Raw genomic sequence first — 26,783 nt, 5'->3', positions numbered from 1 at the left:
TTTTTTTATACATACATTTACACTTTATAATTTGTTTTTTATAAATTAATACTTTTATTTAGCAAGGATTATTGAATTGATCAAGTGTGACTGTAAAAATGTTTACATTGTTGAAACATTTCAAATAAATGCTATTATTTTGAACATTCTATTCATAAAAAATAAAAATAGTGAAATGTATCAAGTGTGTCCACAAAAATATTAAGCAGCACAACTGTCAACATATCAGCATATTAAAATGATTTCTGAAGAAGACTGGAGTAATGATGCTGAAAATTCAGCTTTGCCATCACAAGAATACTATATTACTATATAGAATATAATATTACTATATTTATGTTTTTACTCTATTTATGACCAAACAAAAGAGTTTGGGAAAAAGAGCCTTTTTTTTTTAAATTACCTTTAAATATTTTCAACGGTAGTGTATTGATGCATAAACATTGTGTGATTGAATGCTATCTTTTTTGTAATTAATTATGTTTTACTCATCCTTGTCATATGAATACATAAGGTGAAACTCAAATTCTATCTGAAGGAGTCTTTACCGTCATACACGCTGAGAGCACCTAATGTCTCTAGGCCACACCTCTGAACCTTGCAGCAGCCAATCAGATGGGTGGAGGCATTATTTTGAATCAAAGAGGAGGGGCAATGCCCAGAGCAAATCCTCAGAAGCAACACCACAGAACTGGTGACCGAGTGAATGGAAATGCCTTCAAACTGGTATTTCTAACAAAAGAAAGGTACACATTTCATTGTAATATACACATTCTACCATATTTAAATCAATTCCACAGACTTTACAAACAAAATCTGCATGGACAATGTGCAAAAACAAAAAATAAATAAAACCAAGGAAAGGAACCAATTACACAGAATTTATTGTTGCTTTCAAAAACGCAGGACACCGAACAAAAGTTTTCAACTGCAGTGAAAAGAGAGAAAGACAGCTGCATTTCGAGATCATTTTTGGAACTTAAACTTTGAACTTGACACAATCTCCTTAAAAAAAGGCTTCGCTTTTGTGTGAGACGCTGTAAAAGTGCAGTGAGATGCAAAGATATCCATTTAGTGCACGTTAAAAACGTAGCACAGTGGGAAATCTAAAAACAGGTTCTGTGTGCACCAGCCCAAAGAGAGCCTTGAGAGTGAAGCAAAAGTCTACTTACTGTATATGTCAGCTCTTCTAGACTTGATAAACTCTGCATGAGGTGGGAAATACATGAGGCTTTCTGGGATAGCTGTTCATTTAGGGCTAAATTCATCTTTTCTGCTGGAGATATGAAAACTTCTGTAAGTACAACTGCAAGGTTTTTACAATATAAAAGGCACAGTTCAGTGATTGTGTGATACCAGTGTCTTGAGTCTGTGCTGACACACACTGCAGGGGGAGCAAGACGATATCAATGGCCTTCCTCTTTAAAACCTCAGGACTAAAGGATAAAGAGAGAGAAAAATAAATAACACAATACATAACTGGCTGCCATTTCAAATGTGTGTATGTGGCATAGGGGTGGATGATGCCAAAATCTTGAAATTTAATATCACGTTAAAAATACTTATTTTTGGCGGAAATATAAGATATCATTAAAATATTGATATCACAGCACAAGTAATGCTAGTGTATCTGACAGTTTAATCGCATAAGAAGTGAAAGAGAACTCAGTTCAGCATCCACATGCTGTGTGTGATCGTTCAGAAAACAACCCGTCAGAACAAATCACATGAATGATTAAACTGGTAAGGCTTGAAAGAGCTGGCCAATAATAAACTTTCACGCTGAACTGCAATGTCACATGAACGTAACCATGATAGAGATGATCATTTCAAATTTTTATCAGTTTATCACCCTCACCCACCCCTAATGCTGCACTATGCATATGTGAAAAGTCTTCTGTAGTCACCATTGCTCCAGCTTTATGATAAGTGCAGCACACCGAAAACTCTCATTTTTGCTTCCAGAACCCAACATGGCTTCCAATAATTCCTCTACTTTATACTCCGATTGTCCGAGCAGAGGCGTCCTGAAACAGACGATAAACAATTCTCTGCATCCTTGCATTACACTGAATAAATATTTAAGAGAAGACAATAAAACGTATGTACTTTCCATAATGATTAATTGAAATAAACTATAACATTGTTATTTTTACATTTATTTCAGCTTTTTTTTTCTTTAAAGCAACTTTTTAAATTATATCACTTTAACTACAAACAATCAGAATTAATTAAATGTAACTAATGAAATATGTAAGTGTAAAGGAAATTTTCTTTTTCATGTATCTTTTCAAACATATATCTGCTTGTGTTTTATAAAACAGATGTTTTCTTATTTTAGATAGATATGTTCTTTAAACAATAGATGTGTCCTTTCAAAAGTAGATTCTCGGAAAAGATCTATTTTCGGATCTGCTCTCCTGACAATAAATAACTTAGGGTGCATTTTAGCGCAAGACAAAGCATGAGACGTGTGATGAAACTGAAACTCTGTGTACGTGCAGGAGCCTTAGTAAGAAAAGGAGGGTGATCTTTTGGGTATATAAACTTGGTAAAAGGAAAAGACTTTTGTGATTCTCATATCAGACTCCATCTGTGTGTGAACTGCCTTTCTTGCAAGAAATAAATATGTATACTTATGACTTTCGAGATCTTCATTTGTTATTTAAGATCTAGGTACACAATTTCCACTACATAAGGGATAATGTCATTGATTTTTTGTAGCATTAACATTTATATGCTATTATAATGTGTGTTTTTTTTGTAATAAAAATATTTTAGCTCAAATTAATACATATAAAATGTAAGAAATGTCCTACTCAACTCACCTCGCAGCAGCTTGAAGAACAGTCATCAGAGGCTGAGTCAATGATTCAGACCCCCTGTTGATCAAGACTTCCAGAGGTACTAGCACTTCTTTCCATAGCGTGCTTCTGATAGGCTCTCCACACTGAGAGGGAACCGATGACAGAAGCCGTAAGCCCTGGAGGACCCGAGGATGATCATCTGACCTCAACGCCTCCACCACACTATTCATAATCTCTGAGGAAGCCGAGACCCAATCAGGGCTGAAAGATGATTCACTTGATCCCACTGCATCACTGCCATTGGTCATGTTTGATGAAGAGAGGAGGTTTAGGATGTGCACTAAAAGCTGATTAGCCAGACAGGCAACAAACAGACTCCCGTCGTTCTGCAGCTGGAGAATCACTTTGATGAGTCCTGTGGATAGAACAGAATAAAAGACTTGAAAAGACTAAAGATTAAAAAATCTTTTTTCATGGTTTCATCTGAACCCAAACACCACCTAACAGGCAACAGTCTAGAATCAACATAACTAAACAACACAATGCAATACAGTGTTTACTTGTATGTGATGACCTCTCATAAATTGATATTCAAAAAATTCAATAAATAGAGTGAATGTTTATGTACACTATTGTTAAAAGGTTTGGGGTGGTTACAAATGTTTTTATTATTATTGATAATAATTATAATACAAGATCTTCAGAAATCATTTGAATATGCTGATTAGGTGCTCAAGAAACATTTATAATTATTATTATAAATGATGAAAACAACAGTGCTACTTAATACTTTTGTGGAAAAAAAATTCAGGATTATTTGAAAAATGGAAAATGTATTTTGAATAAAAATCTGTTGAAACAATGTAAAAGTCTTTACTGACACTTTTGATCACTGGAATGCATCCTTTGCTGAATAAAAGCATTAATTTCATCTGCCATTTAAATGAAAGTAGTTCTTATATTGCATTTTAAAGCATATATTATTTTGCAATATTTTGTTTTGGTCATTAACTCTCTTATTATAGTCAATTTTTATGCACATTTTTATGCCCATTTTGGATTAGATGATAGATGATGACGATTCTCACCGTTTCCACAGATGAAGTCCAGAGCTTGCCGGTGTTTCAGCATATTCAACAGTCCCTGCAGCCAGCCACTGCGAACTGAGGCATCCTCCCAAAGATCACACACAAACCAGGCTTCCCGCTCAAACACACACACCAATAGACCTCCCTCCTTATTTCCAAAAACAGAGAACTCAAAAACATGATGTGACTGGGAAACACTACAAACTGCAAAGAATACCATAGTACTTTTTGGGGTTAGTGCTAGACCAGTGGTTCTCAACCAAGGGACTAGAGGTCGACCGATTCATCGGTTTTGCCGATATATCGGTACCGATAGTTATTTGGTGGAACTATCATTATCGGCAAAAAGTATAGTTATCGGCAAAAATCCACACCGATAGTTTTTCCAGACGCGTCTTTTGCTGGAGCAGCTGAGAAGTGCACGCGGTCATTACACACAGACATAATAAATACATAGACGCCATAGTGCGGAGGGCAACTTTCCCACACTTCTCATAATGAGAATTGAGAAAAATGGCTGTTTCGTATGCTGTTCGTGGCTGTAAAAAATATTTCTTACTTTTAAATAAAATGCAGTTGTTGAGGAAGAACCAGGAACATTTTTAAGTAAGAGCGCAGTCTTGGAAACCTGCATAAATATGGTCATTTTAAAAGTGTGATACCTAGACCAGGAAAATTAATGTAAATTAATAAGATCCTAAAATGTAATGCACATTTTTTATAATGAATATAATTTTTTTTTATATTTGTGAGTAAAAAAAAAATCAGTATTTCAAAAATTGTAATCACAAATAATGAGAAAAGTCATGTAAATTATTTGGATGATAAAGCAATAACATTTTTAAAACAGTTATTTTAATATATTGCCAATCCTAGTTTCTGTAAGTAAAGTTTGAAAACAAGCATCATCCAGACATATTTTGGGTCAGGGTGGCCTTCACGTATTTTCTAATATATCGGGGGTCTTGAATTCAGAAATGTTGAGAACCACTATCCTAGACTACAATGAGCAAGCAAATAATCTGTCACTGATATTGTGACAATATAGTGCAAACTACCTCACCTCAAGAAAGTGGAAACCTTGCTTGGTGCCAGCCAAAAGTCCAGTGAGTTTGAGGGTGAAAGAGAAGATAACAGGATCTGCGGTTTTAGACGTACAAACATTGGAAACGAACTCTTTGAGGCACGGCTGATGTCGCGAAAGCACCTGTTCATTACCTGAGGAAACACATAGTAATGACTATCAGACAGTATGTGCACATACTTACTGTATATGTACATGCATATTGTGTGTGATTTGCAAGACCCTAATGTTTACATGTTTCAAGCTCCATCTGGTGGTGTTTTTTTATCAATTCAGTAATGTGATTGTCTCAATAATTAAGACACACAGGTATACATTCAAAAATAAGTGAAAATACTAGCATTACTGATGTATCAAGACAAGAGGATTGAATTTCACATAAAAACATAAATCAAATTTATGTTTATGTATCAAGTTACCAAATTATTGAACTATTCCTTTTCTTACTTATTGTAAAATTAACACAAAATAAACTTAAGCCTATTAATTGTTAAAATAAATAATGGTTTCAATTATAGACCATTTCACAAGATGTAAACAACACTGGTCCAGAAACACTTCCTGTTTCAGTTTGTGACTGTTTTCTTTATTTCACATGTAAAGAAAACATCTTAAAGATGTTTGTTTAATTTTTTGATTCAGTTTTAAATGTTCTGTTGGCTGTATTTTATCCCAGCTTTTATGTAGTGTTAAAAAACTGAAAAAGGAAGTGCTTCTGGACCAGTGTTGTTTACATCTTGTGAAATGGTCTATACTGTAATGTTGAATGGCTAGAATTACTCATTCCATCCCCAGAAATTGAAAAACTAAAACACAAAAGTAGCAGTATTGGTATCGATGATACTGACCTTCATTGTACTTAGTAATACGATGCCATTTAACAAATATTTAAAATATAGTTTCTATGTTGTTTTTAAGTCAATTTGGAGAGTCAACGTGAAAATTAGTTGACAGCACTAATATCGTTATGTATAAATAGACAGGTGTGTAACGTTATACAGTGATAGTTGTGTAAACACTTGAGTAAAATAATTTCCCTCAAACACTACAAGCACTCTATATATAATATGTTAATCTACCAAATCTTGGTCTAAACTTGTCAAAAATTGGTATTAATTTGATTCCAGTTCACTCACTCTGGCTGTGCAGCTCTTTGAACCAATCGAGCAGTTTCTCTAACGAGGTGTCATCAGGTGGAGACTGCTTCGGGTCGGCCAGTACCAGACAGACCGCTGGTAGCAAAGATAAGCAGTCACCGTCCATGATATCAAAATCCCAGACTCACCAGCACATCAAATCCAACTGCACGTGGCAACAACAAGAAGTTAATTTGATACAATCACAACAGGGTAACGTTACGCCAGTATGAAGAAATGATTAAAACCTATGTCTGAATCTGCATCTGTACACTCCAATATGTCATTCAAAAGCCAGTGGAAAGAAAAAAAAAACATTTACAGTATTGAAGGAAAAACCACCCTTTCATGCATCACAAAAACATTTTGGTGTCAAAGTTGGCTGCGCTTACTTTCGCTCAGTACGGCGTGCTGGAAAGGACATACGAAAATACGAACAGAGCGTTGTCGCTTCCGGCTCCGTATGCGCAAATTCAGCGCACTTTAATGTTCTTCAATAGAGTGACCGCCTCTCAGTCACACGCGCACAAGACACAGCGAGTGAGTGTTCCTAACTGCGCAGATAGGAGGCAGTCAGCAGACGCATTTCTACCATAGGGAATTCAATTAGTTGTCTAACTTTATACAGTAGTAAAAATTCAACGAGGAAACGTTGAATACGCCTTTGTTCAGCGATCGGGAGGATTTTGTAGAAGACATCGATGATGAAGGAGAAGAGGCTGCAAAAGAATCCGCGATGCCTCAACATAAGACAGTCACCATGCACATCACATTCACTAAAACTGGTTAAATTAAATTGAAATTGGGATTTAATTATTTTTAGCAATGATATTTTTTCATCACAGTTTATTTATATGCGTATAAGAAATGACATTCTGTCTGATAGAATGCTAGATTTATTTATTCATTATTTTTTTAAATGAAATTATATTTTATCCATTCAGTTTAGTCTTGGCTACTTTTGGACCTCATTGTCACTCAGAACTGCACATTAGAAACTTGGTTCAACATTTCATCAAAAGAAATATTAGCCTACATGTGAAATAGATTAAGCATTTTATTAATTTATACAATAGCTACCTGTTGGAAACACAAAAAAATGTTTTTGTAAGAAGTCTCTCTTCTGCTCAACAAGGCTGCATTTATTTTATCAAAAATACTGTAAAAACACTAATATGAAGTATGACCATTTGAAATAACTGTTTAATATAATTTATTCCTGTGATGGCAAAGCTGAATTTTCAGCATAATTACAGTCCTCAGTGTCACATGATCCTCCAGAAATCATTTTAATATTATACTGATTTGCTGCTCAAGAAACAATTATTAATATTATTGGTATTATCATCAAGTTTGAAAACAGTTTTTGCTGCTTAACGTTTTTGTGGAAACAATGATATCATTCAAACATTTTTGATAAGGTGAAAAAAAGAGAGAAATTAATACTTATTTGTCAAGAATGCATTAAATTTATCAAAAGTTAAAATTAAGACATTTAAAATGTTACAAGAGATTTCTATTTAATAAATAAGCTTATTTAAATAAGGTTTCATTAGTTAACATTAGTGAACTAACATTTACATACAATGAACAACTGTGCTTTTATTAACTGACATTAACAAAGATTGATAAATACTGCAACAAATGCATTGCTCACTGTTAGTTCATGGTAGTTAATACTTTAATGTTAACAAATGAAATGAGACCTAATGTTAAAGTGTTGGCAATAAATTTAATAAATGCAATAAATGCTTTTCATTCAACTTTCTATTAATCAAAGAATCCTGAAAAATATCAAACCACTGTTTCATGCATTAATAATAATCAGAAATGTTTTTTTAGCTACATATCAGCGTATTAGATTGATTTCTGAAGGATCATGACACTGAATATGTATGAGAGACACTAATATGTTGACATAGAGCAGGTTTTTGCGTAGTCAAGCAAAAAGTTCACAAAAGTACTGAATTCACAAAAGTATTGAATATTTAAAGTCGCATTGAAACCAGAGCTGTGATTGTCTTTTCTTCCCGATTGTGATGTATTTCCAAGTGAAAGCACGTTGTACATCATGTGTTTTGGAGCAACTGTTGAGGCCAACAGTCTGAATATTGTTTATACATGCTGGAAAAAGTTGAGCTGATCTTGACTTTGCAAAAAAAAAAAAAAAAAAAATGTACTGGTATGATTTCAGACTAAAGCATTTACATGACATTTAATAAATTGTGAATTGTTGTTTTTTTAGAAGTAAATTAGAACTTTTGAAGTGCATGTAAACACACTTAGTCACATATTCCTGCTGAGAATCTTTATTTTAATATGAATTGTAAGTATGAGTTTATATTCTTAAATGTCAATTTTAGTCCCCCATAAAATGTTCACAGCATTTATACTGAAAGGAGTAAAGGACAGTGATTTATCATTTGCTATTCTTCTTCTGACAGAGCATGGTAATTTTGTGGGTTATCGCTTCTCAAAAGAAAATTTGATACAGGAGAGAAATTTCTTTTGTGGTCTTATAAGAGCAATTTGTTTACTAAGGAAACATTTCTTATTTTTTTCCACCATCATTCCAGAGGTTATACTTCTATGGGAATCTTCACTCGTGATGTCAATGTAGTGTCATGAGGCAAATCCAAGTGTCAAATCCAAACTGTTCTTAATAAAAAAAAAGATATGGGGAATTTTAACACAGAAGCATTGAAAAAATTATTAGGAAAGTGTTATTTATGACACGAGTCATGAGTTTTTCACAAGCATCATACATGTTTGATATGAGAATTTTCTTTGCATTTTATTGTATTTTACTTGAATTTCCTATAAACTGAAATAGTTTTAAAGCCTCTATAGACTACAATATTGTGTATGTTTACTCCTCTATAAATGTGAACAACTTAATGTTTCTCCTCTGATTTAATATTTTTAAAACTTTTTAAAGCTATTTTTAAAATCTATTCCAATTTGCAACATTGTGATGGTTTTGCACAAAAGTGAGTTCATGTCAGGCCCAGCGCTATGTCCATGCTAATCCATATATCACACTATGAAAACAGAACAAAACTTTATTTTAACAAAATTGATTTTTTTTTCACAACTGTGCGAAATGCTCTCTCTGTGTAATTAAAAAAAAAAAAACTTCAAATTGTATGCCGTTTTTTTCTATATAAATCTTTACTAAAGGACAAACCAACCCGATGTGTTGGACAAACACAGCTGCAGTTGTACTTTTATAGTTGTCCATTGTTTATAAGGTTTTATGCTTTCACTAGGGTGCCAACAGATAAAAACTAGCCCTTGGCTAATTCTGGCATGTTACTGGTGTTAATATGCACTGTCCTCCTGGTAAATAAATACATAAAATAAAACATAAATAAGTGTAATTTGCAAATGCGAGCAAATTGACATTATAAAACGACACAATATGATAAATATGTTATTTGGTCTGACTCATTTTGGCACAAAAACTTGTCAAAGAAACCATACAAGTGTGTACTAGTCTCCATAGCAACAGTAACAGTTTTCTTCCGCCAGCACGCGCTGCCTGCGAGTGTCTTGACTGGTTTAAAGAGGCGCGCGAATACCTTTATCTTTCTTGTTTAATCCTTCACACACGCTTTCTCTTATACATATGTGTATAACTGTGGTTTGGACTGAAGAAAGTGTTATTTTAGCTGCACTGGAGAGGATGGGGTTGACATAGTCCCAGCATGGTAGGGACGCGATGGGTTGTTTCACACCTCTCGGGGTTTCATCACCGCTAACAACCGTCCGCTGGTGAATCCAGGACCTCCGTAGGGGCCAGCAGCACAAGTCCCGTCTCAAAATGAGATTAGAAGATTAACCAACCCGCAGTAAATCACCAGTATATTCTAGCGTAGCACTAGCCGAGGCGTATTTTGATATTGTCTGCTAAAAAAAAAAAAAAAAACTGCCTTTACACTAACTTACAGCACAAGACTGGAGTAAGTTGGGGGGGAAATATGAAGGATTTGCCAGGGGAGTGGAAGGACCATCACCTCACGGTAGGCTGTCGATCTTTTATTAAAGCACCACAGTTTATTCAACAATAAGGTTGAACACCTGTCACTTTTAAAGCACGTTTCAGGCTGACTTACTCACTTTTTGAGCAGTGCTGCTGGGCAATGTGAAACTAGATGAGACAATGGGCCCGCGACCGATTTAAATGATCTAGATAGAAATGTATTGCCTATTTTCAATGGTAAAGTGCCCAAGCAACAATTGTTCGGCAAGATTCCCCAAGCAACATTGCTCAAAAAGTTACTCTGTGCTGTGTTGTATCATCACCTCTAATGTGTCTCCTGCGGGACAGGACAGTTATCAAGTGTACAGAATGTGTGTTGTGATAACAAATGATAGAATAACACTTATGATAACATTCGTTAGTTTGTCACATGTGAAGACTAGGGCTACAGCTATCACTTTTTCTCAATGTTGTTGAATGTTTTGATAGTCAGTCTTCGTAGACATGAACATTAAAGTCGCTATATAAAGTTATGTTATAAAAAGATCATGAAGGTAAGTTGTCTTATATTTGGTTAAAAACAATTATGAAATGCAAAATAATTAATGAAAAAGATGCAACATGCATTAGGCATATACCATTCAAAAGTGTGTGGTCAGTAAGATTTTTTTTTTTTTTTTACTTTTTCGAAATAAATTAATACTTGTTTTGTTCAACAATGACACATTTGATCAAATGTGACAGGAAATACATGTATAATGTTGCAAATGATTTCTGTTTCAGATAAATGTTCTTTTGAACTTTCCATTCAGACCATCCTAAAAAAAAATCATCTCGTTTTGTAGCCTATGCTGCGCAACTGCATGTTTTCAACATTGATAATTTAAAAAATATATATATGTTTCTTGAGCTGCAAATCGGCATATTTTAATTTCTACAGGATCATTAAAGACTGAAGTAATGATGCTGAAAATTCAGCTTGGCCATCACAGGAATAAATTACTTTTTAAATCAATATTTTAATACATTATTTTATATTAAAAATATCAATAAAGGCAGCCTTGGTGAGCATTAGATGTTTTTTGGCTATCAGAGGTTGTGATGAGTTATAATTTTTAAGTATAGCTTTATAAACTTGCACTGGCCCTACATACGCTGATAACAAATTTTTACCTTTTGTTAAAAAAAAAAAAAGTTTATTATAGCCTACAGTTGACCCTTGTCATTATTTATAGTGTGTCAAAACCATACATTAACACTAGATATAACACTATAGTGAACACTTCCCTATGTGACAACTAGCCCTATTCTCCTATAGTTCTTAACAGATTGGAACAGTTCATGTAGATTCAAAATATAAATATTAAATTAATTCAAGTTTTTTTAATGATATGAATGAACATACTTTGTTTACATCTTTTGCAGCTAAGGCAGATTTATTTAAAGATACGTTTTTCAATAATTGATGTGCACTGATTCAAGGTTGCTCTGCGCATCCGGCCTCTGAACGATGCAGAGATTGAGGAGGGTGCAACCACAGTGGCACACAAGATTGACAACCAGGTAGGCAAAAATCAACACGAAAGACCACCTGAGACACGTGCAGCGTTAATTCCTGTCTAATATTGTTTAATCAAGTAACATTTGACTTTAAACCTAATACATAGCCTTGTTACAACTATCCAGTGTCTCCCCTTATAAATGCTTTGTATACATTTTGAAAACATATGCATAATATACTGTATACTACTATTGATTAGGAGTGTAACATCTCCAGCTGGATTTCCCTTGAGAGCCACCAGAGGGCACTCCACATCAGACTATTGTCATTCCCTCACAAACTACATTTCCCATAACCCACTGCCTGAACTCTTCATCCATTATCACATTCACCGGTGTCTCATTATCTTGTTTAGCTCACCCCATATAGTTCTCCCAGATCATGGCTCTTTTGGATTTCTTGCCTGTGGGTTACGGCGGGAGTGGGCTCTTCTCGGTCGCTACAAAAAATCGACTCTTACAGCTTGCGTGTTCGTGAATGACACATCACTAGTTTGTTTTAGTGATGGGAAGTCTGTCTCTTTTCAAAGATTCGGTTCTTTTGGCTCGGCTCCCTTAGAAGAGTCGTCTCTTATTTGGCTCCCAAGCGGATCATCATTTAGTATCACTCAGAGCCCAATTTAGCAATTCTGAATCCAATTGTGTGTTGGTAAAAAAAATGTATTCAGTGTTTCCATAAAACGCATTTAAATCCGGCTCCCCCGCCACTCTCTGTCGCTCTGTGTACCTGGCTTGTACCACTATACTCGCAATCTTCAAAGTGTGTGTCCCCCTTCCTTTCTCATAATGGTATGATCCTAATCTGTCCTCCCATGTGATTGGCCACATGCTTTGCCCATCCAAATAAAGTCCCGCCCCAAATAAAGATTCGTTTCTCCCTGACTGGAGTCGGCTCTTCTCATTCGCTACAAAGAATCGGCTCTTAGAGCTGGATCGTTTGCGAAATTGTGAACGACACATCACTAGTTTGTTTGTATGGACTGCCTACCTGTGTTGACCTTGCCTGCACTTTAGATTACATTTTTTTGGATTACCCTGTTCAATGAATACTGCATTTGGATCCTCAAGCTTTTTGTCTCGAAGCAGTTTGTGATGAGTCGGTTGCTGAATCTGTCACGATGAATGATGGTCTAAAGACCTAATCCTCCCTTTCATTTGCAGTAAATCCTGTTTACCGTCAGTAAATAAGGTTTACTGTCTTCTTTGCTTATGCTTGATGTCTTAGGATTCTTAAAGGCAAAGAAACATGCAGCAGACATGTCTTTGTGTGCATGATTATTAGGCAAGTCAATATTCTCAATCTCATTTTATATAATTTTTTCAAGCACATTTTTCCAATTTCAAACCACATCAATCTTAATTATGTGTCATATTATATTAGCAGTGCTCCTTATATTTAGATATGTTTAATTATTAGTTATTTTTTAATACAGGTTATGAAAGAATGCAATATTCTAGAAGTTTGCGAACAAGAGACTTGCAAAGTATTAGAATCAGCTTGAAGGCACCAGGAACTTTTTAGAATCAAATCAATGCATTGCACTGTTTTCCAGAACTGTCTACCTGAAGTAGTCAGGTTCTTTGAGACTTCAGTCACTTTTCCACCGTTAGGAAGAACGGTTCTAAGAATTGCAAGGAATGGTTTCCAGTTATATTTCCACTTGAGATTGGTTTGGCAAAAAGCGATCACAGACCGTTCTCGGCCTGGAATTCGCACGGTTGGCAACCACTGCACATTTGTATTACATTCCAAAGAGCACTGTTATCAGCCCCGATGTGGAGATTGAAACCATATCCATACCAGCTGAGCTGGATTTGCACGGACGGAACGGTTAAGCAATGAGAACGGTTTGCCTGACGGTGGAAAAAAGGCTTTGTTACGGGAAGGAACCCAGTTCCAAAAGCACAACATGAAAGAGTTTTCTTGCCATGTACACTACCATGCAAAAGTTTGGGGTCAGTCATTTTTTTAAAGAATAATACTAATTTTATACTGCATGGAAGCATTAAATTGGTCAAAAGTGACAGTAGAAACATTTACATTACTACAAAAAATAGTTTAATTAAATACTGTTCTTTTTCATCCTCTTTCCACAAAAATATTAAGCAGCACAACTGTTTAGCATTGATAATAAATGTTACTGCTGAAAAAAAGTTTTAGCAAAATAGTTATTTTAATTTGTAATATAATTTCACAATATTACTTTATGCAGATTTGGTGAGCATAAGAGTCTTCTTTCAAAAACAAAACAAAAACTTTTGAACGGTATGTACAGTATGTCACAGAGAATGTGGACATCAGTCTCAACATATTTCAGTTCATTTATTTTGCAGTGAGTTAATGTTTAAACTAGAGCCCGACCGAGCCATAATTTAGCAATAGATAACATCATACTGCAAATTGTAAAACATACATTTTCAATATAACAGGCCAAGGAGAGATGATTGAAGCGCATTTCGTCCGTTTTTTTATTTTATTTTTTAAATATTCATTTATCGGCCATTATAACTGCCGATTCCGATATTTTGGAAAATGCCTAATATCGGCCGATATATCGGTCTGGCTCTAGTTTAAACATTGTCGAATTGTTCTAAGAGTTCATTCTAATGTCTAATTACTTTCTTCAGATGGTGGTGTTAATGGACCCCTGTGAGGATGCTGACAATGTCCTGAGGGCCAACCGCTCACGTGAAAAAACATACATGTTTGATGTGGCATTTGATTATACTGCAACCCAGGTGTGTAATAGTGATGCTCTTCCACACTAAATATTTACTCTTTTTGTTGGTCATGGGATACTTGATCCTCGTCCTACTTGTTCATTAAGATTTTAAGGTGCCGTTTTAAGGTTTTGAAAGATACAGTATGATCACAGTTCCAGACCTCAATGTTACTTACTTTTTTCTTTACTTCAGGAGGATGTTTATGTGGCAACAACAAAAAATCTTATTGATGGTGTGATTGCTGGTTATAATGCCACCGTCTTTGCATATGGACCGACAGGTAATGTAGATGTGATTTTTTCTTTTTAGTGTTTGGATTTTGAAAAAAGTACCTAATACCTTATAAAACTGCATTCACGTTTCCTGCAAACTAATTGTAACAATCTATTGATTTTTTAGGAGCTGGAAAGACATACACTATGTTAGGCTTAGATTCTGAGCCTGGCATTTACATCCGAACACTCAACGATCTCTTTACGGCCATTGAAGACAGCACTGAGGATTTGAATTGCAGTGTTTATATGTCATATATAGAGGTCAGTCTTATTCATTTGAAAATATTACATCAATTCTGGTACTGTCCCTTTAGGACTTTATACAAACGCAGAGTGTCCTGAATGCACTAAACATTAATGAACTTCTTTGCAGATTTATAATGAGATGATCAGAGATCTGTTGAATCCATCTTCTGGATACCTTGAGCTGCGTGAGGACGCTAAAGGGGAAATACGAATTGCAGGCATCACTGAATTCTCTACATGTAATGCTAAAGAGGTACTTTTAAATAGCTTGAAATACACTACCATTCACAAGTTTGAAGTCTGTAAGATTTTATTATAATTTTCTTTAATAAATGAATACTTTTATTCAGCAAGTCTGCATTCAATTGTTCCAAAGGGACAGTAGAGGCATTTATGTTGTGAAAAAAGATTTCTATTGTAGCGATTCTTTGCTCATATAAAGGGAATATGATTTTAATAACTGGTCATGAATATGTCCAGTAATCGCATACATAGATTAAAATTATCTGTACTTTTACATGCACATTTCTGAAATGCATAACTGATAACATCACTCTAAATTGTAAAGTGCATTTTCTGTAAAGCTGCTTTTAAAAAAAAATATGTATTGTGAATGTATTGTGGCCTGTCTACTCCTTATAGTGTCTCCAGTAAAGGATAATGTCCTTCTAAAACCAAGTGTTTGCTTGTGATTTTAGATAATGGCTCTTTTGACCAAAGGGAATAAACTGAGGACCCAGGAGTCCACAGCTGCTAACAAGACGTCATCTCGCTCTCATGCTATACTACAGGCAAGCCTAAAACAAAGACACACACACACACACAATAATCATGTGCATGACCTCAAATTGGCACTGTTTGTGTGTGTGCCTCCTGCTTTGTCTACTCCAAAGGTGGCAGTCAAGCAAAAGAGTCGCGTAAAGGATATCAATGAGGAGGTCAGGGTGGGAAAGCTATTCATGGTAGACTTGGCAGGAACTGAGCGGGCATCACAGGTACAGTACATGCTGTGCGTGTAGAGGTGGAAACGCAAGCTTTTAAATTCCTCATGGATGCCAGATTTTATAGTCCAGTGCCCTCTCTCATCTTTCATCGAAATAAATATTTAAGTTCTTCTATCCTTCATTATTCATATGCTAATAATGTGAGACTGATTAAAGAATTTGAGCACGTCATATGGCAGCCAAAACATCACAAACATCCTTCTTTGTCTATGAACACCAACAGACAGTCATTTGTCCTGTTCTAAAGCACATATTCTTTTCTCTCAGACTCAAAACAGAGGAAAGAGAATGAAAGAAGGAGCACATATAAACCGATCCCTGTTAGCACTGGCCAACTGCATCAATGCCTTGAGTGAGAAGGGTGGAAAAGGTGCTCAGTTTGTCAACTACAGAGACAGCAAACTCACTCGACTTCTTAAGGTGAGCAAAACCATCCAGGCTACAATAGGTTTAATTAATCTCCTCATTCAAATAGACTTTGAAATGCCTACTGTAAAAAACAGGCTATTGTATATTTTATATATAGCATTATATATTTATATCTGTATATACAAAGTTCTGTCATATATGTCCTAATGTTCACAAATGCCTTAATTACTAAAAGTCTTGCACAGTTGTCACATATTTGCACATTTTAATGTGGATTTCAGGATGCTTTAGGAGGAAACAGTCGCACAGTCATGATTACCCATATTAGTCCTGCCAGCTCTAACTTTGAGGAGTCAAGAAACACACTGGTTTATGCCGACAAAGCCAAAAATATACGAAACAAGGTAAGCACACTTAATCGTATTTGCTTAGAAAGTCTACATCAACCACAACTTAAAACTGTTGATGTTAATATTTTAAAATAACCATTGAATAAATATTACACAAACAGAATTAAGTATTAAAATGTATGAACTCTTTCCCCGCCAGCGTTAAAAAAAAAAAAAAAAAAAACGTTGCCAGGCAGCACCAGAATTTTTGATAATTTTCACTATTTTCTTTATTGTTGATGAATGCGTTATTTTATATATGCATCTTCTTACATATTAGATTGCTTGTTCTTCTTTGCCTGTGTTTTGATCAGGAGATTCAGTATCCTTTCAGACCATGTGTAATAGCGCCACCCTAATGTATAACAGTGAAAAGAACTGACAAATTGAAATTTCCGTCAATGGCAGGGAAGCGTTATCTCAGTCACAAATGACGGAAATTTCCGTCAGTGGCGGGGAAAGAGTGAAGTTTAGGTTAAGTTTCGATAGGGAAAATTTACAGTACACTACCATTCAAATGTTTTGGGTCGCAGAGATACCGTATTAACCACAATGAAAAAAAAAAATACTGTATTAACCACAAACTATTGAACAGTAGTGTATATTTCACTGATAAATAATTTTCTGTTATGGTTTAAAATGGTTAATTCGGCATTATATTTGAAATAATTTTTCATAATTATGTTTACACTCTGTACCCTGTGGCGACATCAATTAAAGGTGTGGCAGAATTCACATTCAGTGCTTCTTTAAGAATATTATTTGCCTGCGGTGTGTGTTTCCCCTTTAATGGACTGATGATTTTCTTTTGAGTGTTTTCGGATTAGTAAGTAAGAGTTGGCCAGTTCACACAAACACCTACACCTCCATAAATATTGTGGATGGATGTTAATGATATCCTCTCTTAATGTTCAATATCTGATTGTTCATTGTTTAAACTCTTCTAGGTGAAGCGTAATTTGATGAATGTTTCATATCACCTTGCCCAATACACAAGTATTATTGCTGATCTGCGGAGTGAAATTGACCGACTTCGTGCAAAGATTGGCCAACAGATTCAAGAGCAACAAAAAGGAGAGAAAGCAGGCATTTGTGACATACAAGGTGTGTTCAATTTTGTGTTTGTATTTGGTTACAGTAGCTGACAATTAAATAATACATTTTATTAAAGATACACTATGTAACTTTTTTTGGTCAAAATTAACAAAATTTAAACGAGTCAATAAGTTATCAACCCCTCTTACAAAATATGCTTTTGTCTTACCCTGATTCACTTTGGTAAGCCTGTTATAAGTGTTTATATTTTAGACCTGTCAGGATGATTTCACAGGAAGTTGCTTACATGCCATTTAAAAAAAAAAAGAAAAGCAGAAAAGAGTCTGCCAGCAAATTTGAAATGTTGTAAAAACGACATGGAGATTGTGTTTTTATTACTCAACAGGTGAGTAAGATGTTTTATTGCCACATGTACAGTAGAGTTTATTGCAAAGCATTATCTACTATGAAGGCTAATTTCATTATGGGTTGTTGTAGCACTGTGCTGGAATTTATTTTCCAGGAAGTACCATGTCTATTAATGGGTATAACTACAGTTAAACTGGTTCTACCATCTAAACTGGTTACATCTCTTAAGCCTTGTAGAGAATGTTTTATGAGCAGTAGGATAATCTCTCTTTTTTTTAGTTACGATGAAGAACCATATTCATACTGTACCTCATCATGCAGAGCCGAAGCACAACCAAAACAATGTTCTTCCACAAAATGCATTTTGTTTTTTAACTGCTTGAGGTCCAAAAGTTACATAGTGTATCTATAAATTTAGACTTGTACAATGTAGAAGTTAAGGACCAAAGTTTAATACTTAGTCTTTTGTTAAAATCCTCAAATCCCTAAAGTATGCGAGTATGAGCAGTATGAGATTTTGGCATGTTAGTATCATCAATGGGAACATTCATTCTTGAAATAGCAGTAAAAGGGTCATTTTTATGATTGCCAACTGATTTCTCTGAATGGTCTGTTCTTAGCTGAGGTTCAAGAGTACAGTCATGGTGAGATGGCTTTACTGCAGGAGCAGCTCTTGTCTGCCTTTAGGGAGCAGATGGAGATCAGACGCAGCTTGATGGAGCTGGAAAACTGCAATATGGAACTCGACATAGACACATCCAGACATCTGCTCACCATCTCGGAGTAAACACAAACTCACACATATGATCAGTTACTGATCAGTAAGGTTTCAGTTAGGAGCAGGGTTATTATAGTTACCAAAAACTAAAACATGAAAAATGATTAAATGTTAGTCACCTTAAAAAATTGGCAATTCTTATTTTTTTTTACATCTTTTTATCTTTAACATCTTTTCTCTTCTCAGATGATGTGTTTACAACCTGTCACTCACATGACATCACAGCAATAGTAAACCACTACAACCCACAGCCTACATTTTTTCTTGTTCGACAAGTCAGTCATAAGTCACCATAGGAAAAAAAAGGATGATTTGCAACTTCCGTTTCATGCCGACTTTAACTGAAATAAAATAAAAACTAGATTTCTCGTTTTCATTAAGTTTAACTTGATGTACTAAAATAAATGAAATATAAATAAATAAGAACCGTACAGACATTGAAAAAATAAAATAATAATAATGACAAACACAAAATTACAAAAACGTATATTTTTGATAAAAATAAAAATACATAAATATATTAAAAATATGAATTAAAATGAATAGTATCTCAAAGATACTCAAACTACAATGATTAGGGTTTAATATTAATTTGAAGTTTAATTATAAAACGTAATTAAAATTTAACAATAATTCAAAGTTTAATCACTTTAAAATGATACTGTACGTCTTATTTTTAAGAGTGTCGCAATGGTAAATTTGAAAGTGCGTCTATTTTGGGCTTCAAATTTGGTCCTCCAAATATGTCATTAAGAACTTGCATCATTGCCATCTCACACATATAAATGTACATCTACACCAATAAATGTTCTTTTTATTTTTATTTTAAGTAGTCAAAAATATTCCTGATTACATTATGTACTATTACATCTTAGTCTTTTCATCTTTACATCTAATTTTCATCTCACATCTACCCTCTTTCTCTTTTCTTCTCCATCTGGTAGTTGGGAACGAGATCGAGCACGTGCACGGCGAGGGAGAGACGAGGTAGCCGAAGAGAAAAGAGACAGAGATAATGAAGAAGAGCAAGAGAGTGGGCTAGATGAGCCACCGTATGTTTCAGCAGCTCGAGAGGAGATCGGCCCCCTGCTGGCTGAACAGAGAAAAACAATGGAGCAGAAAGTAAGCAAGTTTAATTAAGACTCATTTTGAATGAGTCATAAAAGCAAATGGACATCTGACATTTAAAGCAGTGACCGCAGTGTATTCCTTTATACTGTTTTATGACCTAAGCTTAGTTTCCCTGTTGCTTTCCACTCTGTTTTGCAGCGTGAACTGGAGGAAAAATTATTGAACATGAAACTGAAGTCATCAAAGATTGAGGAGTTGCTCCCTAAACGCATAAGTAACAGTGAGCAGAGAGACATTCTGACACTGCTTTGTAAAGTCCATGAGCTAGAGCTTGAAAAAACTGAAATCCAGTCAGCTGTTCTCAGTAAAGAAAACGTTCTCCGAACAAAAGACTTCATCATTCAGCGCCACGAGCAGCAGCGGACACTCTGCGATGACATCATACACCAGCAAAAGGCTCTGATTGAAGGTTTGGGTCATTGAAATGGGCAGGTGTCTTTAAAAAGACAGATTATACTGTAGCAGCATCTGACATTTGTTAAATAAACATTAGGAAAATTCTCTCTACAGATCAAGAACTTTGTGTGCCTGAAGAGTTACAAGAGCTTTATTCACTATACTTTGGTGAATTAAATGATGCAAGCGTGGACCAAATTTTCAACCTTCACACTTTCGTCACAAACCCCAGAGCAGTAAGCAGCACTCGTTTTTTGTTCTCTTCCTTTCTTTCTCCTTTTCTTGTCCCTTTTCATTCAGTTTCCACAGTCTCTTTTGATTTTTAAATATACACTACCTCTACCTTTATGCCCACCACTCATCTCCTAGCCCAACTCTTGTGATGAAGGTAAACACACAGAATCATTCCTAGACACTGAACCATCCTGACTGTCAGGCCCTTCCTTTAATTGTGTAAATAAAAAAACAATTTTGACTATCAGAATGAAAATATTCAGTAAATTAAATCAACTGGTCAACATGAACTCAACTTGATGTAACTATATTATTCCCAAATTTTGAAATGAGTCTACAACTGCTTTAGATGACAAAGCATGTTGATTGATAGCGATAATTTGACGTTTCGCATTTGTGCGTCAGATTTGTGAAGATTGTAATGCGGCTGAATGTCTTTGAGCAGGCTTGTGCCGTTAAGAATTCGACTCCTACTGAAGCTGTGAGTCCAGACACTCTGAGGGAAATTATCAGTGACACCAAGAGCATCTCAGTCATCGCAGCAAAACGCCGCTCACACCTTCTAGTAAAGGAGTCCAATTCCAGGGTGGCTGGTGTGAGTTTGGCCGCAGGACTCAAGTCTACGGGGAGCATGGACAGTCTAGTTTCTACTTTGGCAGATGAGTCCGCAGAGGTTAAAAGAAACCCCCCAAAACATAGAGGCAGTTCCCAATCGAAGCAGGACTCAAAGAGAACAGAAGGAAGAACGGAGCTTCCTGAGAAACAACAGCGCAAGAAGCGGTCCAGATCTTTTGAAGCAAGCAAAAGGGTATGAGCACCTTTTGTTGTTAAATATGTACACTATTGTTCAAAGGTTTGGGGTCAGTAAGATTTTGTGGGGTTTTTTTAAGAGTTTAAAACTTTTATTCAGCAAAAGTGGCAATAAAGACTTTTATTCTGTAATATAATTACTACAGATTTCTGTTTCAAATGAATGCTCTTTCTATTTATCAAAGAGACTTTGGAAAAATTATATCATGGTTTCTACAAAAATATGGAGCAGCACAATTGTTTTCAACATTGATAATAAGAAATGTTTCTTGAGTACCAAATCAGCATAATAGAATGATATCAGAAGGATCATGTGACACTAAAGACTGGAGTAATGATGCTGAAAATTCAGATTTGCCATCACAGGAATAAATTATATTTTGCAATGTATTAAAACAGAAAACAGTTTTTTTTTTAATTATAATAATATTTAACATTTTAACTCTGTTCAAATAAGTGCAGCCTCTGTAAGTATAAGATAATTCTAAAATCTTACTGACCCTAAACATTTGAACGGTAGTGTATTATAGGGGGTATGTAAAACAAAATATTTTTAAATTTTGCAGTTTTCAAATTCGGCATGTTATGATTTTTATTACTTCACTGTAGCTGTCTTTAAATCATAGTGATGTGAGGTAAATTATTTCATTTATTAGATATTTCTTTCTTGTTCTTTGTCTAATTTCACATACACTGTTCATCATGTCAGACAAACTATCACGTTTACAGTGTGTTTTTGCTTTTTATTTTAATACGTACGCACGGCAAGTGATAACCTACTAATTACATTGAGAAAATAGGTTGCTATGTAAATATATATTCAAAAACTGTCAATTTCAGGTTCCACTCTTAAAGGATGTGCCTTATTTCAGTCCCTCCAGGATTTCACGATTTTTTTTTTGTGATTTTTGCGATCAAATTGACTGATTTTGTGGTGGTAATTTCCAAAAATTTGTGAAAAAATTTGCGATTTATATTTAACATTTACCATACTAGTATTCAGTCCTTCCAGAAAAACGTGGAGTTTTTTTTGTGATTGTTGTGGGCAAAAATTGATTGATTATGCGGCCCGTTTTCTTTAAAAATGCGATGGAATATGTGGGATATTTATGCAATTTTATGCGATGAATTTGCAAAAATTGAGGGAACTTGCAAAATTGCGGTTTGATGAAAAAGAGAAAAAAAGTGATTCCCCAACATCCTGTTAATGTAAGAGTCATTTCTTATTACTTCCTTTGCTAAGCAAGCATACTACATCATAGAAAGCGCTGGGAATATTTAATTTCTCATCTTGTTTTATTTCAGACTATAACGAGTGTAAATAAGGTGTGGCCCCTTTAAGAGCTTTGTGCTCCCTGTTGAACTCTCTGCAGTGTTATATGTGCGCCTCGAACACCCCATGTGTGCGGGTAATTTCTGATTGATAATACTTCTTTTATCTTATGTTGTTTATTAAGTAACGATGTGACAGTAGAACGTGCGACAGACAGTTATACGAGTTCGATTTGTGAGATGTCAATCGCCTCCGTGAGTCTGTCTGGCGTCGCGTAATTGCGTCACTTCATAACGTTCCCATGGAAACAGGGGGAAATGGCTGCTCTTGTGTGAAGCAAACGCAACATTTTTCAACTTTCTGCTAAGATACATGTGACTTTTTTGCAACGAAAATGCGAGGATTATGAAATTATGCAAACCCCGCATATTTTGCATGGAAATCGGCAATTTATGCGGCGAAACTGCGGCGTATTTGAAAAAATGCGGCCCCTGCATAAATATGCGGACTTTGGCTGATTTTGCATTGAATTCAGCGATCGCATAATCGCGTTTTTCTGGAGGGACTGAAGTTAATGTAGTCTGAATTCTGTTATCAAATTAATAATTTGATCTGTTTTCATCACAGCAAGTACAAAAACCAAGACAAAACCCTTCCAGACATCCAGTTTTGGAGAGCATCTCCGACAACCGCCTTGTGCGACCAGCAATAAACATGATCCAGCAACTCAACGGCGGCTCTGGAAAACCTGCGACACCCCCAGTAGCTAAAATGAAGAATCCCGTCTCTCACTTTACAGGTACAGAACCAGAAGCTTTTTCAATGTCAAGCAAAATTGAGATTACGGCTAGTGTTTGGATCTCTGTTAGAAAATGCAGACCATAAAGTGATTTCATTGAGTTGTTCCTGCTTTTTAATATGGGTACCAAAATCAGCTGGTTGCTCTCGTGCCGCAGACGTGAGATGTGTGACACAGGCCTAAAAATGAGCACATTTTGTCAATTTGAATTTAGGAGAAGTGCAGCTTCAGAATTTGGAGATCAGGGGAACGCCACCCAGCACCATCCATCAAAAACACTCCAATGTCAAACGAGGACATGCAATCTACAAACAGCAAGGTGAGATTTCAACAACATGTTTCGTTTGTTTTTAATTGTGAAATGAAGTTGTCAGGCTGTGATTGTTTTGTAGTCCAATCTAAGTTGATAAAAATGTTTTTAGGCCCAGGGGATGTTTCTTACGCCAGCAATCTTCTACAGCAACCAGGCAATTACAAGAAGTCCACTATTGAAAATCCTAGACCAAAAGGAACGGCCGTTGTCAGCAGAATGAATGAGGCACGGCAAAAAAACAAACATACTGTAAAAAGGTAATATATTTGAGTTGCTGTTTCTCAAACAAGAGAATGTTTTTTGCACTACAATATACAGCTGAGACTATGTTGCAAATTGATGTTATTTTAAACGCTAACATCAAGACTGCATCTGAGCTGGTGACTGAAGAGGCAAACTCGATGCTAGCTAAGTACCCGGGGGTCCCGGTGCTTATCATGGGGGACTACAACAGCTGCAGACTAGACACGGTTCTGCCATCATTCCACCAGTATGTTGACACCCCCACCAGAAGGGATAACATTTTGGATTTATGCTACGGTAACATTACCGATGCGTACCGTTCACGCTCCTACCCTGCGCTTGAACTTGCGGATCACAACATGATCGGTTTACTTCCGGTATACAACCAGAAACTCAAAACACACAAGCCAGAGACATACAGCGCCCCTAAATGGACGGATGACGCCATTGCGCAACTCCAAGGTTCCCTGGCATGCACTGACAGGGACATTTTTGAGGGGGAATTAGAGGACAAGGTCTCCATCATTTCAGACTACATTAACTTCTGTATTCAGACCACCATAACAGTTAAGAAAATAAAAAAATACCCTAATTCCAAACCATGCCACACCTATAAAACTCGCTTCACCAGAAGCCTTCACCTATATATATCTCTGTGTAAAATGTCTACTATGGATGAAATATGTATGGCTGTATGTTGCCGTGAATACACATGATATGTATGATGTAAAGCGTTTATGGAAATGTGAAAAAGAATTTCCCTAAAAGGGACAATAAATATATACTATACTATACTATACTATACTATATGTATTTTCATTTTATTATAGCATTTCTCAGAAATGTGTTGAAAATCTTATAATTAAAAAAAAACACTTTTTGAGATATTATAAAGAGATTTTATACGGTTTACAGAATACATACTAATTTTTTGATAAATTACATTTGAAGGAAATTTATTTGGGGAAAATCATAGAAATAAAAAATGCAAATAAGCTTGGAAATAAAGCATGATTCCTAATGGCTTCTTTTTTCTCTGTATTGAGTCAGCTGCTTAAACATAATAAATTATTAATTGTGATTTACTGTTTTATAATAAAAATGTAATTATATATAAAAAAAAATTGTGTGAAAGCCTGTATTTGTTTCTTCAGTGGAGATCATCCCTGTAATATCTACCATGAGTCACTTTGGAAATATCAACTAAATGAAAAATTAACATTGGCACACACTGATGGCTGGTCAAGCTCAGTGAAAATGGTCGTGTCTGGTGTTGAACAGCATTGATAATATAGACATACTGTATGTGATAGGGCTATACAAGGAACAAGGAAGAGATAGTTCACTTTGAAATTATTTTTGGTATGTTTTATCTTACCTCAAGGGCATCCAAGATGTGGGTGTCTTTGTTTCCACAGTAGTTTCAATTTTGATATTTTTAGGTCAAACCGTTGTTGTCTGTCAGTCATATAATGGAGGTCTATGGTCACCACCTCAAAGAGCATGCACAGAGAAGTCCAAATTAAACATGATTTAATGACTCGTAAATGTAAGTACACATTGATGGCCTAAGACACGAAACGAGCACTTTGTGTGAGAAAACAAATGCGCCGAAGTGATCTCTTTAATTTGGACTTCTCTGTGCATGCTCTTTTAGGAGATCCCCATAGACTTCCATTATATGACTGATAGACAACAACAGTTTGACCTAAAAATATCAAAATTGAAAATACTGCGGAAACAAAGACACCTACATCTTGGATGCCCTTGAGGTAAACTAAAACATATCAAAAATTAATTTCAAAGTCAACTATCCCTTTAAAGTAAATCCGTGAGATTCATGGATCCATTGCATTTCACTTAAAAAACGGTTGTTGTTTTTTTAGCATTTAGCACCTATCAAGTTGATATTATGGGATTATGTTGATATGTACAAAAATAAGGTGAGGTAAATAAAGAAGGGGAGGGTGGGCAAATAGAATACAAAGGGAATGAATTTAGACTCCAAGTAAATGTTCATCACCCATGACATGTTGATTTTGTTCTACCTTGTCACTTTGAATGTATGGCATGCTATACATAGCTCAACATTTTTTATAGCTCAAAATTCAAAAACTGAATGTTAACATTTTCAAAATTATTTAGAGCACTTGACTTAAGACAAATAAGATGACATTAACATCAAGATAACATCAAGAAATGAAAGGTTAAATAAAAATTGATGGTCAAAGAAAAGGAAAAATCACTAACAGAATATAAATAACATGAATTATGAAAATAAATGAAAGTGTAAATAAAAGAAAAAGAAAATTAAATCTACACAATCTGTACATTGTGTCTGTGTTACTTCTCCTGCACATAAAAACAATCCCTCTGAAATCCCACGAGAGGCCACTCGACCTCAGGGGTTCAGCTATTTTTATAACCTAGTACACAGGTAAACCTTTGAATTTATTTTAAAATGAAATAACGAGTAAAAGGTGTTTTAAGACAATGTTGTTTTTGGTCATTTCTAGAGTTGTCTCTGCTTGCGTGTTGGTTTATTTTCAGCTGTGGTTTCCTCTGAATGGTTGTGGTCGTTTTAGCTGAACCGCCTAGAAAAACAGCATTCTGGCTAAAAGGAGGAGCGTTTCTCTCCTGCGTTTACAGTGAGTTTATATGTAACTTCAAGCATTCCTGCCCTCTTCAAAGTTTTCTTGAGGAACATTCAGGAATATAGAGAACAAGAGGACAAAATA

At 35.3% G+C, this 26,783-nt stretch overlaps 2 protein-coding genes across 6 annotated transcripts in view; one reads left to right on the top strand and one right to left on the bottom strand.

The window, feature by feature from the left end:
• The window catches only part of brat1 (BRCA1 associated ATM activator 1), a 38,148-nt gene that overhangs the window by 3,265 nt on the left and 8,100 nt on the right, over positions 1 to 26,783 (bottom strand). The window contains exons 1-9 of one of the 5 annotated variants that reach the window (XM_089132479.1): positions 6,508 to 6,633; positions 6,116 to 6,281; positions 4,959 to 5,113; positions 3,896 to 4,043; positions 2,829 to 3,222; positions 1,908 to 2,027; positions 1,357 to 1,436; positions 1,173 to 1,276; positions 549 to 732 (exon numbers count right to left, since the gene is read on the bottom strand). In XM_089132479.1, the coding sequence (XP_088988605.1) occupies positions 549 to 732; positions 1,173 to 1,276; positions 1,357 to 1,436; positions 1,908 to 2,027; positions 2,829 to 3,222; positions 3,896 to 4,043; positions 4,959 to 5,113; positions 6,116 to 6,242 (1,312 nt within the window). In that variant the 5' untranslated portion in view covers positions 6,243 to 6,281; positions 6,508 to 6,633. Of the gene's footprint in view, positions 1 to 548; positions 733 to 1,172; positions 1,277 to 1,356; positions 1,437 to 1,907; positions 2,028 to 2,828; positions 3,223 to 3,895; positions 4,044 to 4,958; positions 5,114 to 6,115; positions 6,282 to 6,363; positions 6,634 to 26,783 lie in introns of those variants that run through there. The other 4 variants (XM_039670127.2, XM_039670131.2, XM_039670130.2 and 1 more) reach the window with 4 other exon arrangements.
• LOC120478300 (kinesin-like protein KIF19) lies at positions 9,655 to 24,063 on the top strand. The gene is made up of 18 exons (XM_089132478.1): positions 9,655 to 10,137; positions 11,580 to 11,660; positions 14,286 to 14,396; positions 14,574 to 14,661; positions 14,781 to 14,917; positions 15,030 to 15,155; positions 15,601 to 15,897; positions 16,174 to 16,326; positions 16,557 to 16,679; positions 17,612 to 17,768; positions 18,689 to 18,851; positions 19,791 to 19,968; positions 20,116 to 20,386; positions 20,488 to 20,609; positions 21,053 to 21,415; positions 23,318 to 23,489; positions 23,704 to 23,808; positions 23,912 to 24,063. Exons 1-18 carry the CDS (start codon positions 10,096 to 10,098, stop codon positions 24,061 to 24,063), a joined length of 2,841 nt encoding a protein of 946 aa, XP_088988604.1. The 5' UTR covers positions 9,655 to 10,095.

The sequence above is a fragment of the Pimephales promelas genome, chromosome 6 (assembly GCF_988280905.1).
Source record: "Pimephales promelas chromosome 6, fPimPro1.hap1.1, whole genome shotgun sequence".
In the NCBI taxonomy this organism is placed as follows: Eukaryota; Metazoa; Chordata; class Actinopteri; order Cypriniformes; family Leuciscidae; genus Pimephales; species Pimephales promelas.
The sequence above is the reverse complement of the archived record's forward strand: the minus strand, read 5'-3'. Positions and strand labels throughout refer to the sequence as shown.